This window comes from Xyrauchen texanus, chromosome 2 (assembly GCF_025860055.1).
Source record: "Xyrauchen texanus isolate HMW12.3.18 chromosome 2, RBS_HiC_50CHRs, whole genome shotgun sequence".
Classification (NCBI taxonomy): Eukaryota; Metazoa; Chordata; class Actinopteri; order Cypriniformes; family Catostomidae; genus Xyrauchen; species Xyrauchen texanus.
This window is the reverse complement of record NC_068277.1, coordinates 3,353,986-3,366,416: the sequence shown is the minus strand read 5'-3', so window position 1 is coordinate 3,366,416 and position 12,431 is coordinate 3,353,986. Positions and strand designations below refer to the sequence as shown.

Below are 12,431 nucleotides of genomic sequence, written 5' to 3'. Positions count from 1 at the left end.
ACCTGTTTTATCACTGATAAGATTAGCTTCATGTACAACTGTCAACATTTAAAACATGATAAGAGTAACTAATGACATGGTTACGGTGGATAAACACTAAATACTAAACCCCAGCGAAAGGACACTGAAATAATACAGCGAAACGGTGACAACTTCTTCAGCGGCATAGATTCTGAAAGTGTTTCTCACATTCAATTTCATCATAAAGATTCAGAAAATAAATTCAATAAATAGTTGCAACCCAGCCAGCTCTAAAGTGAATCACAACAATGCACACTTTGATTTAAAGTGATTTGATTTAAGTAAAAATGTATGTGAAATTTAGACAAAAAGACTGATAATTTCATTTCAAGGGAACTAACTCCTCACCTCATGAAGCATTGAGAATGACAAACGAAAGTTATACAACTATTGTTGTAGGCCACATCCACATGAATACGACTTTATGTTTGGAAAACGACTTATCCAAAGTAAAACAGCATTATCCTCCAACCAAAAAGGAGCGTTACAAAAACTATTACGTTAAAAAACTGAAAACAAGAATTTTTAAACGAAAACTGATTAGTGTGGACATGATTATAAGTATACAAGCAAGACATTTAAGTAAAAAAAAATTTAAAGATCAGAAATACTATAAATCAGGCTACATCCACATTAATCCATATACAATTGAAAATGACGTTTTTGTTTTTTCGAAACGCTCTCGTCCACACTGCCGTTTTCAAGCGTTTACCAAAAGTTTCTCATCCACACTGAAACGTATAGGACGGACAGTCATCGCCAATGAAGGAATGAAATGTGAAGGTTGTAACATTTATCTTTAACAGTGCTATCGTGGTGGTGGTGGCGTAGTGGGCTAAAGCACATAAGAAGTTTGGAATACCCCAATTCCCAATGTGCTCTAAGTCCCCGTGGTGGCGTAGTGACTTGCCTCAATCAGGGTGGCGGAGGATGAATCTCAGTTGCGTCTGAGACCGTCAATCCACTTATCTTATCATGCAAGTTGAGCACGTTACCGTGAAGACGTAGCGCGTGGAGGCTTCCCGCAATTCTCTGCGGCATCCACGCACAACTCACCACACGCCCCACCGAGAGCGAGAACCACATTATAGTGACCACGAGGAGGTTACCCCATGTGACTCTACCCTCCCTAGCAACCGGGCCAATTTGGTTGCTTAGGAGACCTGGCTGGAGTCACTCAGCACACCCTGGATTCAAACTCACGACTCCAGGTGTGATAGTCAGCGTCAGTACTCGCTGAGATACCCAAGCCCCTGTGGGCCGCCATCTTGATTGTTTTGGTTAGAATGGATCACATGATTGCGCCACATGACAATCATTTTCAGAGGCCTCCATCTTCCCAGTCACACTAGTAAGTTTGAAAATGCATTAATGTCTCTACGTTTTGGCCTTCAGTCCTCCCATGCTGTAGTTCACTATGATAGCACTGTTAAAGATAAATGGTTCTTCACACAACCTTCACTTTTGCATTAAATATTAGGGAATCGTTTATTTTGAATGGCTTAAAAGATCCAAAAGAACCGATTCACTTAAATGATTCAGATTTCCCAGTGCTAGATAAGAGAGAGGACAGATTAGGGGAGTGTGTTTGATAACTCCCTCGACTCCACAGCTGCGTTCGCAATACAATGTGTCAAATTTTGCGTTTTTTAATGCTACAGCGCTACTCGCTAGAAAATGTAGTTAAATTAGTAGCGTCGTTACTTTTAGTTAACTACTCCACAACACTGATACAAACAAGAATAGTGGGAGCATGGAGAACAATTCGATCACGTCATTCGCAATGCTTCATGGGATTTGGGCGGATGCTGTTGAGCTCTGTTGCCGCATTTCCCATTTCCACCGTCATACTGATTTCTCTGATTGGTGGATCTCTTCAGGATTATGGGTAGTGTAGTTCGTCACTCAGAAATCAAATGCTATTTTTTAATAATGAAGGTGAACGCACAATAACTTGTGGTTTCTGTAAAGGTAATGTAAAATTTTATTTTTACTTACGAAACCCAACTGTTGAGCTCTAAATAACGTTAAAAAGAAAAGCAGCAAAAACTAAAATAATTTAAAAGCTGACTCACCATGCTCCATGTTACTGCGGTCCGGCGTGTCGCCCGCTGTGGATGTGGCGATCCCTCCGGATGTTTCGCTGTACGGCTCGCTACGGTTCACACTCTCCCTGGAGCCAAAGCGATCCCTGCCGCTGGAGCGCGAGCTGATGTCTGGAGACGTGTCCGACACGCCCGGAAGATCTTCGGCTTTGGTGGGCGTGACGGTGAAGCGCACAGTCGACATGGCTTCCCGCACCGATGGTTGCTGGTGGTCCGACAGCGTGTTGTTTTTTTGGGGTCCGGTGACGGTGGTGACCTGTCGACAATCAGCTGATAGTGTGGGGCGGCGTGGACGCGACCCAACTCATCGCCATGGAGCCTGGGACGTGTGCGAATGATACTATGTACGAATGGGTGTATTTTTTGTTTTGCAATGAGATTTCAAAACTAACTACAGTACTGTAAGACTTCTATGAGGTCAATATTAACGATTACAAAAATATTTTCAATGGATATGTGTGCGATAGATAGCAGACGTACAGAAGTTTAGTTTGGACAGTTATTACTATGTATTGAGGTATGATTTGTTTAAGGTAATGATTGGTTTGGCTAAACACGACGTACTCTCTGATATGTGTAAAAATGAGCGTTCTTCGACTGTCACCCAAACTTAATGAGTCCTTATTGATACGTTTGATGACAGTTATGGTTATCTAATTAAAACAAATTGTAAGTGTGTGTCTGTGTGAAGGGAAAGGAAGAGAAAAACAACATAAAAGCACAGAGTAAACAAATACCGCACAATATCAAAGCTACAATCAGCTTCTTATGATAATAGGGTCTAGATGGTCGTTTAAGTTCGGTTTTTTGCCCTAAACTGGTTTAGATAGCAGATCAAGTGGACTAACAGTCGTAAACCTGGTTTTCATCCGGTAGACCATCTTGGACCAACAACAAACCATCTAGCATGTAAAAACAATACAAATTAAATCATTATGCTAAATGGGCTGCACCAGTCCAATAAAGGAAGACTGATATATCGGTTTTACCGATTAATCGGTGCCAATAGTTGCGATTTCATTTCTTTTTGTGCCCGTCACAGTAATAAAAGACTGAAATGTTTTTAGGCTCATTCTATTATTTAGGGCCCACTGATAATCAATACTTTCAAACCATTTTCTTCAGAAACATCATATTTTATCCATTAAGAGAAAGCATGTTATTATATCACACAAATAGTTTGTGCACCCCATGTTTCATTTTGCCTGAAATTGCCACGATGTTTCTTAATTGACTGTTTTGAATTGAGTGGGTCAAAAATTATGCATTTAAAATGCAAAAGTCAGCATCATCTATATGTTATTTAAATTCTAAACACTTCAGAAAAAAAATACTTTTTTAGATTGAGTTTGACATTTTCATAAAGAAAATGTTATTTTACTCATGTCCACAAACGTTCTGTCAACTATGTTACGAAACAAACACCCCCATCCAACTAAAAAATGGTTTATTCCAAAACCATGCAATATTAGTTTGATTTTAACTCAAATATACATTCGAATGTGAGGTTAACCTGATAAAATGACGTGTGTTTGACAAGACCTACCAGTGAAATTATGAGTCAAAATGATATTAATGTCAACTGTGACCTGTAAAGTTACCATAGAGGGTCAACTCTTGGGTAACATAGCTGACGTTACCCTACTGTGTCCACCGAATATAATGAATTACTGTCCACAGATCAGTTTCCTTGTCATAATTTAAGCCTGTATGTGTCAGAGGACACAAACATGATGATTATGGATTAAGGGAAATTTCCCTTATATATTAACTTAAACCAATAGTTGTTTTATTGAGAAAGCACTTTGTTTTTGTTGACATTAATGTACCCCCAGTTATAGAATGACCATTAACATTCAATGAATCGGTTATCGGCCATTTTAAAAATCTTATCGGTATCGGGGAAATCCATAATCGGTCGACCTCTTATGTCTCAATCAAAACTCTGACAGCTGTCAATCACTGCATATTTAACAGATGTGATTTCTGTAATGCAGAAAACTGGACTGATCTGGAAAGATCCAGCTGGATCCTCTCACGTATGAGAAAAGTTGAGACAGGTCTGTAGATAGATATTAACCCATACAAAGGAGACTGTTTCAAAACCTATGTAGACAGCTTGCTTTGGTATTATAGCACTTATGACACCCCAAAATGCTGTCTAGTTAGGCAGCTCAGTAGGTTACATCCTGCGACACTTCAGCACATAAACAGTACATGAGAACGTCCAAAGCCAATTCTAATCAGCTCTCACATACACACACACACACACACACACACCTGCGACCGGGTCACATAAGCGAATAAACACGAAAAACCCAGTCACGTCTCACCACTTCACTTGACACGCGCGCGTTTTATTTAAACCAGTATTGACCAGTTTCATTCACTTCTGAACAACGCTATCGAAAGATCTGACCGTTCTGATGCTCATTCACCTGCTGACGGCTGTCACAGCTCCGCTGAAGCCCGGGTTCAGTGCGTACGCCCGGGATTCGGCTTCAGTCTCCGGTTTCCAGTTCACCAAATCAGCACGTTTGGCTGACTGCGGACGTAAGGCGCACTCCCAACAGTGACGTTCTGTGATGTCATGACGCGTGCGTGAGAAGCGAGTCATGGGAAATGTAGTTCTTCAATCTTGCGCATAAGTGATCACGAGAGAAATCTATTAAACAGGCGTTTTGTTTTTAGTATTCTTATTTTATTTTCCTTGTTAAGATTGTTTTAACGAGTTAGCATAAATTCTGAACAGCGTTAGCCAGAATGTATACATTTTATCCCACTGAAATTACTTCTATGGTACTAAAATGTACCCTTTTTGAAAATGTATTCCATACTTTTAAGATTTAAAAAAAGAAAACAGGTCTGTTCCCTGTTAGCAATGTTTTACAAATGGAAGGTGTAGATAGCATACAATTAAGGCATTATATTCCAAATGTTTACATGTTTATTGTACTAACAGCATAAACACAAAATGTACAAAGAAAATCAAGCCATACTTTCAGGAATTAAAAAATAAACACTAATATATGAATACAATGTGTGTAAAAGTCCACTGCTCCGTTCACAGCACAGGTCGTGGTTGTTGTGTTAGCAGAAGCCCGAAGCGTTTCTTGATAGTCACTCGGTGTCTGGAGAACTTATCGTCCGGAGAGAAGCGGGCCGGGTGCGCCGAGCTGCTGGGCTGACCGGATGGGTCCACTTTCTGAACATAAATAAATATATATATATATATATATATATATATATATATAGTCTCTCTCACGGTAACTCTCTCTCTCTCTCTCTCACACACACACACACACACACACACCTGAATATAGTAATCCTCCAGTACCATGGTATATTAGTATCATTATACCGCCACACATTTAAAACAAATTACGTTCCCCTAAGGTTAGTGTATGGTTTCCATACACTAACATAAATCCCTTTTTCATAGGGTAACAACAAAATAACATAATTCCACATTTTCAACTATTCCTTTAATAAAAGGAATGTATATGCAGTTTTATGCAGAAGTGTGCTCAAATATGCACACGCAACACAGGACTGAAAAAGGTCTGGACTCACCTTCAGAGTGTAAACCCTGTCGCCATTCTCATTCAGATAAAACTGCAGGAACATGATGAAGATTCACTCTCACAGTCAAAGGTGAGGTTATGAAGAGGACAAAACGTCCCTCAAATTAAACCAGTAAGAGACGAACAAAAAACACTATTATAAACAGCAAAGCGGCTCACAATCACACGTGCGCGGCCAAACTCACGGAACACCGGAAGTGAGGAAGAGACGCAAGGGATTATGGGAAACTGCGTTTTATAGTGAACGGGCGCCGCCAACTGTATTTGTTGATATATATAATTTCAATCATAAACAACAAATAAATGATATAAATACATTTAATTAATTAAAAATATATATACAAGTAATTACAATATAATTTTCTGTGTGTGTCATTGGAATCCTGGGATGTTTATGTTTGTTTTTGAAAGTGTGATTTTTGAAAGAGTTAATGTGGTTGGATGTCAGCTGTCTGTGCTGAAACAGGTATGATTTACACTCATGCTCTGTTCATATTCACTGTAGTTTATTTCTGTATGGACTTGAGTCCTGAATGTGTCAAATTACTTATAGTAATTTCCTCTAGCCCAACTAAAAGACGAATGTTGTTGAAATGTTAAACCTCTGATTTCATCATAAAGTAGACATGCACCTTTTAGAAAAGTTCATATGAACTTATAACAGATGTGTCTGTATCTTGATGTGTGATGTATCTATTATAAACTTATCTTTTACAATCACTTCTCAGGAAATTACTTATAAAGTATCAACCTGATACTTCAACTTTAATTATGATGTTATTAAGATATATATGGACAGAGAGACAGACAGACAGACAGATAGACAGACAGACAGTCAGATAGACAGACAGACAGACAGACAGACAGAAACACATATAAATAGATAGACAGACCGACCGACCCATAGATAGATAGATAGATAGATAGATAGATAGATAGATAGATAGATAGATAGATAGATAGATAGATAGATAGATAGATAGATAGATAGATAGAAATTGAGATAAATAAGGATGGATGGATGATGGATGGATGATGGATGGATGGATGAATGGATGGATGATGGATGGATGGATGATGGATGGATGGATGGATGGATGGATGATGGATGGATGATGGATGGATGGATGAATGGATGGATGATGGATGGATGGATGATGGATGATGGATGGATGGATGATGGATGGATGATGGATGGATGGATGGATGGATGATGGATGGATGATGGATGGATGGATGAATGGATGGATGATGGATGGATGGATGATGGATGATGGATGGATGGATGATGGATGATGGATGGATGATGGATGGATGGATGGATGATGGATGGATGGATGGATGGATGGATGATGGATGGATGGATGATGGATGGATGATGGATGGATGGATGGATGATGGATGGATGGATGATTGATGGATGGATGGATGGATGGATGATGGATGGATGGATGGATGGATGGATGGATGGATGGATGATGGATGGATGGATGAATGGATAATGGATGGATGGATGGATGGTGGATGGATGGATGGATGGATGGATGAATGGATGGATGGATGAATGGATGGATGGATGGATGAATGGATGGATGGATGATGGATGGATGGATGGATGGATGGATGGATGGATGGATGGATGGATGGATGAATGGATAATGGATGGATCAGGGTTTCCGTTGTCCGGTAATTACCGGACATTGACCGGTAAAAAAATTAAATGTCCGACAAAATTAAATCTCTCCGGTCAAATTGTCCGATTAAAATTGCCTAATAATCCCGTCCCCCTAACACAATCTGAATTTGAGAATAAGCCTAAAATGTATAAAGCAAAAATACACCGATCTCTTGCTATGTTATAAAGGAACAGGCTCTATCGTTTGAAAGTTATGAAACAACATCGCATGCTGCATTTCAAATAAAGCGCACGCCTAAAACGGCTGCAATATAGACCTAAACAACGAACGATTGAGTGAGACGTTTCAAATATGGCCAGGCCCAGGCAGACTAGCTTTAAAAGCTTTTTTCAGAGGCCAGACGATGGTGAATCAGGAACATCTCATTATAGATAGATCAGTGCTTCTAATCCGCGCATTCGTGCAGTTTTTTTTTCTCTATCATCAAAACTGAATAGCCTATGTTCATCAGTGCATGGTTACAGTCTATATCAAGCAGGGACACGTTTGTGTGCATTTTATTTTGTGATTTCACCGGAATTAATAGAGAGTCTCCGCAACGGCGATAGGTTGAAACGCGCGTCCTAGTGGAGATTGCGCAACTCGCGCAGCGCGTCGTCCATGCAACTGATAGCAGCGGACACGATCGCTCAGCTTGATTTAAAAAACAACAGATTTTAGCGCTAGATCTCTTATTTAATAACGGACTAAATGAATGATCTGCTAGTTAACTGGAGATGTTTTATTTATTTGTATTAGGTACATCCGTGCCTCAATGTTTCAAAAAGTGAATGTGTGTGAAACCACAGTAAAAAATAATTGGCGTTGATTGACGCCAATCGGACGTTCATGTTTTTTTTTCCGTCTATTTGAAAGTTAAGCTAATAATAATATGTTGCATTCTATACGGCCTGATTATGTCATTTTTTAAGTTACATAGACTGCCTCCAGTTTTCCTCAACTTGACTAATTAAGAGGCGATATATTTGACCGGCATATCATCAAAATGTCCGTAAAACGAAACTTTTTTCTAGCGGAAACTCTGGGATGGATGGTGGATGGATGAATGGATGGATGGATGGATGGATGGATGATGGATGGATGGATGAATGGATGGATGGATGGATGGATGATGGATGGGTGGATGGATGGATGGGTGGATGATGGATGAATGGATGGATGGATGGATGATGGATGATGGATGGATGAATGGATGGATGGATGGATTGATGGATGGATGGATGGTGGATGGATGGATGGATGGATGGATGGATGGATGATGGATGGATGGATGGATGGATGAATGGATGGATGGATGAATGGATGGATGATGGATGGATGGATGATGGATGGATGGATGGATGGATTGATGGATGGATGGATGAATGGATGAATGGATGGATGGATGGATGGGTGGATGGATGGATGGATGGATGGCTGGATGAATGGATGGATGGATGATGGATGGATGGATGGATGGATGGATGGATGGATGGATGGATGAATGGATGGATGGATGGATGATGGATGATGGATGATGGATGGATGGATGGATGGATGGATGGATGGATGAATGGATGGATGGATGGATGATGGATGATTGATGGATGGATGGATGATTTACTCTAATATTTACATTACATTCATAATGTTAGCCAGAGGGGAACTGGCCCCCACAGTGAGTCTGGTTTAGGGTTAGGGTGGGGTTAGTCAGAGGGGAACTGGCCCCCACAGTGAGTCTGGTTTAGGGTTAGGGTGGGGTTAGTCAGAGGGGAACTGGCCCCCACAGTGAGTCTGGTTTAGGGTTAGGGTGGGGTTAGTCAGAGGGGAACTTGCCCCACAGTGAGTCTGGTTTAGGGTTAGGGTGGGGTTAGTCAGAGGGGAACTGGCCTCCACAGCGAGTCTGGTTTAGGGTTAGGGTGGGGTTAGTAAGAGGGGAACTGGCCCCCACAGTGAGTCTGGTTTAGGGTTAGGGTGGGGTTAGTCAGAGGGGAACTGGCCCCCACAGCGAGTCTGGTTTAGGGTTAGGGTGGGGTTAGTCAGAGGGGAACTGGCCCCCACAGCGAGTCTGGTTTAGGGTTAGGGTGGGGTTAGTCAGAGGGAACTGGCCCCCACAGTGAGTCTGGTTTAGGGTTAGGGTGGGGTTAGTCAGAGGGGAACTGGCCCCCACAGCGAGTCTGGTTTAGGGTTAGGGTGGGGTTAGTCAGAGGGGAACTGGCCCCCACAGCCGAGTCTGGTTTAGGGTTAGGGTGGGGTTAGTCAGAGGGGAACTGGCCCCCACAGCGAGTCTGGTTTAGGGTTAGGGTGGGGTTAGTCAGAGGGGAACTGGCCCCCACAGCGAGTCTGGTTTAGGGTTAGGGTGGGGGTTAGTCAGAGGGGAACTGGCCCCCACAGTGAGTCTGGTTTAGGGTTAGGGTGGGGTTAGTCAGAGGGGAACTGGCCCCCACAGCGAGTCTGGTTTAGGGTTAGGGTGGGGTTAGTCAGAGGGGAACTGGCCCCCACAGTGAGTCTGGTTTAGGGTTAGGGTGGGGTTAGTCAGAGGGGAACTGGCTCCCACAGCGAGTCTGGTTTAGGGTTAGGGTGGGGTTAGTCAGAGGGGAACTGGCCCCCACAGTGAGTCTGGTTTCTCCCAAGGTTATTTTTCTCCATTAATTTACATCTTATGGAGTTTTGTGTTCCTTGCCACAGTCGCCTACAGCTTGCTCACTGGGGTTATTAATACAATTATCATTTAATTATTTTTAAACACTATTAAAATTCTTATTTTATCTAAATTACACAATGATGATTAATCGACTTTATAGACATTACAGTTTTATCATCTGTTAATGCTGATATTCTGTAAAGCTGCTTTGAAACGATGTGTGTTGTGAAAGGCGCTATACAAATAAAATTGAATTGAATTGAATTGAAAAAAATGGATGGATGATGGATGATGGATGGATGGATGGATGGATGGATTTGTAGACTAAATATTAATTCCTTCACAAAAACACCACTGATTACCCTGACCATTTCACAAAAAAACAAAAACAAAAACTAATATACTATCATAAATATACTATCATGATGTTCATATCATGATTAAAACATGTCAAATTATTTTAAAGGGATTTGATTATCACATGTGCTTTCATTTTCAGAAAACTGATTGTCCTTCCTATCTTCAGATGGAGAACATTCATTCACAGAAGAACCATCAGGAGTCTGAGCCTGATCCTTTGAGTTCAGCACAAATCCATCATTCTCCACCATCCTCATCTGAACTAGATCAAACTGACCAGACACGATATGACCTCTTCCTTTCAGAACTGCTTTGTTCACCTCTTCCACACTCAAATGCACATCAAGAGTCTGAAGATACACATCTTAGATCTCCTCACAGTGCTGAACTCGACCATCTGCTTCCACTTACTGAAGATGAAGAGGCGGTATTAACACTAATGAACATCCTGACTGCGGATCAGTCAGATACATCTCTAGCGTATTCAGAAATGTTTGATATGAGATGGAAAAACGCACAAGATTTCCCCAACACTGAACATCATGAGATGATTCAACAGCCAATCAATGTGGACGCTGAACTGAATTCAGAAAAACCCCAAGTTAGTTCTTATATGCAACCGGAAGAGAAGAATGCCTTTGGGTTCGGCGACCATTCTTGTTTTGATTATGACCTCACAGAACGGGTTTATTTCCGACTTTTTAATGGAGAACACACAATTGAACCAGCAGCACCTGATCCATCTCAAATGCAGCTGACGCAACCATTGCAACCGCAGGAAATGGATCAAAAATATTTTGGAACTTCTCAGTTGGTTAATTCTTCTCAATGCTCCAGTCTTGAGATAATCAATCAGGAACTTGATCTAAACCTTAAGAGTATGTCACAACACTTGACTCTATCGATGGCAGCTCTTAAGCAAGAAGTTAAACTTGGATTGGAGCAGTTCTACTCTGAAGAGCAGGAGGCAAGATGCCAAGAGCTTCATCCACCAATCAACTCAATCCAAACATCCTCAGCCATCAAAGATCTTCAGCTAAGTCCTTCAGAATACCCTAAAATACCAGAACCATATGGACATCCTTATTGCCCCCATGTAATGCCTCATGTAAACCCGTACTGGCCAGCTTTAGTACTCCATTGGAACCCCAACTGTCCCACTCCAATGTTTCAACAAAACCCCAACCCCACTCCAATGCCCAGAATAATCAGTAACTGTCGAACTGCAGTGCCTCATCAAAACTCCACTTGCCCCATTTGTATGCCTCATCTAAACTTCCCCCCTCCAATTCATCAATTAAACTCTAACAACCCCACTTTTCAACATCAACCAAACTTCAACAGCCCCTTTCTATGTCCTCCTGTAAACCTCAAATTGCCCATTCTAGCACCTCTTGTAGTGCCCAACAATCTAGTGCCTCAAAGGAAACCAGGCTTCCCCTTTCCTCCTCAAGAGTTGCTTGATAACTACCGACTGTGGCGGAGATACTGTGAGACAGCTAAAGACTTCTACTTCTGCAGTCCAGATACTGAAGCTCTGGCGTGCTTCTTCATGTGGGTACACAATTGTATTACTCCTTGTTTGATATGGAAATTGCCACAAAACTGCATATAATTAATAAAATACCGGTTACAGTGGTGCCATGACCCAGATGGCAGCAGGGTTTAGGGGGTGAGTGTAAGATGAGCCAGCTGGTAGGTAGATGTGCAGAGTGTAAACATCACTCCCCTGGCCTCAAGAGGCAGACTAGCGACTGTCGCTAGAGGCTGTAGCCTTTAGCCTCCTCGTTAGCGTGCCCGCCTCCCACATCCTGGAGATGCCGGTTTGAATCCCGTTTGGAGCGGGTTGAGCAGGACCGGTTACATAGGCCTAAATAAATTAATCAAAAACATTGCGGTAAACAACAGAATTGCACTAAATGAATCATGCTTTGGTACGGTTCATCTACATGAACTCTCCAAACAAACCGCTTCACTCAAAAAAACAGCTCAAAATAATCTATTCCTTTAAATAATTGATCTGTCATAGTCTAACTTTTGT

General features: G+C 41.5%; 2 protein-coding genes across 2 annotated transcripts in view; both read right to left on the bottom strand.

The window, feature by feature from the left end:
- The window catches only part of LOC127617244 (solute carrier family 12 member 6-like), a 59,069-nt gene extending 54,363 nt beyond the window's left edge, over window positions 1–4,706 (bottom strand). Inside the window, exons 1-2 of the mRNA XM_052089189.1 lie at window positions 4,565–4,706; window positions 2,097–2,807 (exon numbers count right to left, since the gene is read on the bottom strand). Of these exons, the coding sequence (XP_051945149.1) occupies window positions 2,097–2,310 (214 nt within the window). The 5' untranslated portion in view covers window positions 2,311–2,807; window positions 4,565–4,706. The remainder of the gene's footprint in view (window positions 1–2,096; window positions 2,808–4,564) is intronic.
- A 104-nt stretch (window positions 4,707–4,810) lies between these two features.
- Window positions 4,811–5,904, bottom strand: LOC127617951 (H/ACA ribonucleoprotein complex subunit 3). The gene is made up of 2 exons (XM_052090140.1): window positions 5,700–5,904; window positions 4,811–5,331 (listed from the first exon to the last, which is right to left on the bottom strand). The coding sequence occupies exons 1-2, from the start codon at window positions 5,751–5,753 to the stop codon at window positions 5,191–5,193; spliced, it is 195 nt and encodes a 64-aa protein (XP_051946100.1). The 5' UTR covers window positions 5,754–5,904; the 3' UTR covers window positions 4,811–5,190.
- Between the last annotated feature and the right edge of the window lie 6,527 nt (window positions 5,905–12,431).

What these genes read in the sequence shown, in the direction of transcription:
- LOC127617951 (XM_052090140.1), bottom strand. Translation starts at nt 5,753, where the DNA reads ATGTTCCTGCAGTTTTATCTGAATGAGAATGGCGACAGGGTTTACACT. An exon ending in ACAGGGTTTACACTCTGAAG is followed by an intron (nt 5,332 to 5,699) that starts GTGAGTCCAGAC and finishes ATTTATGTTCAG; the next exon opens with AAAGTGGACCCATCCGGTCA.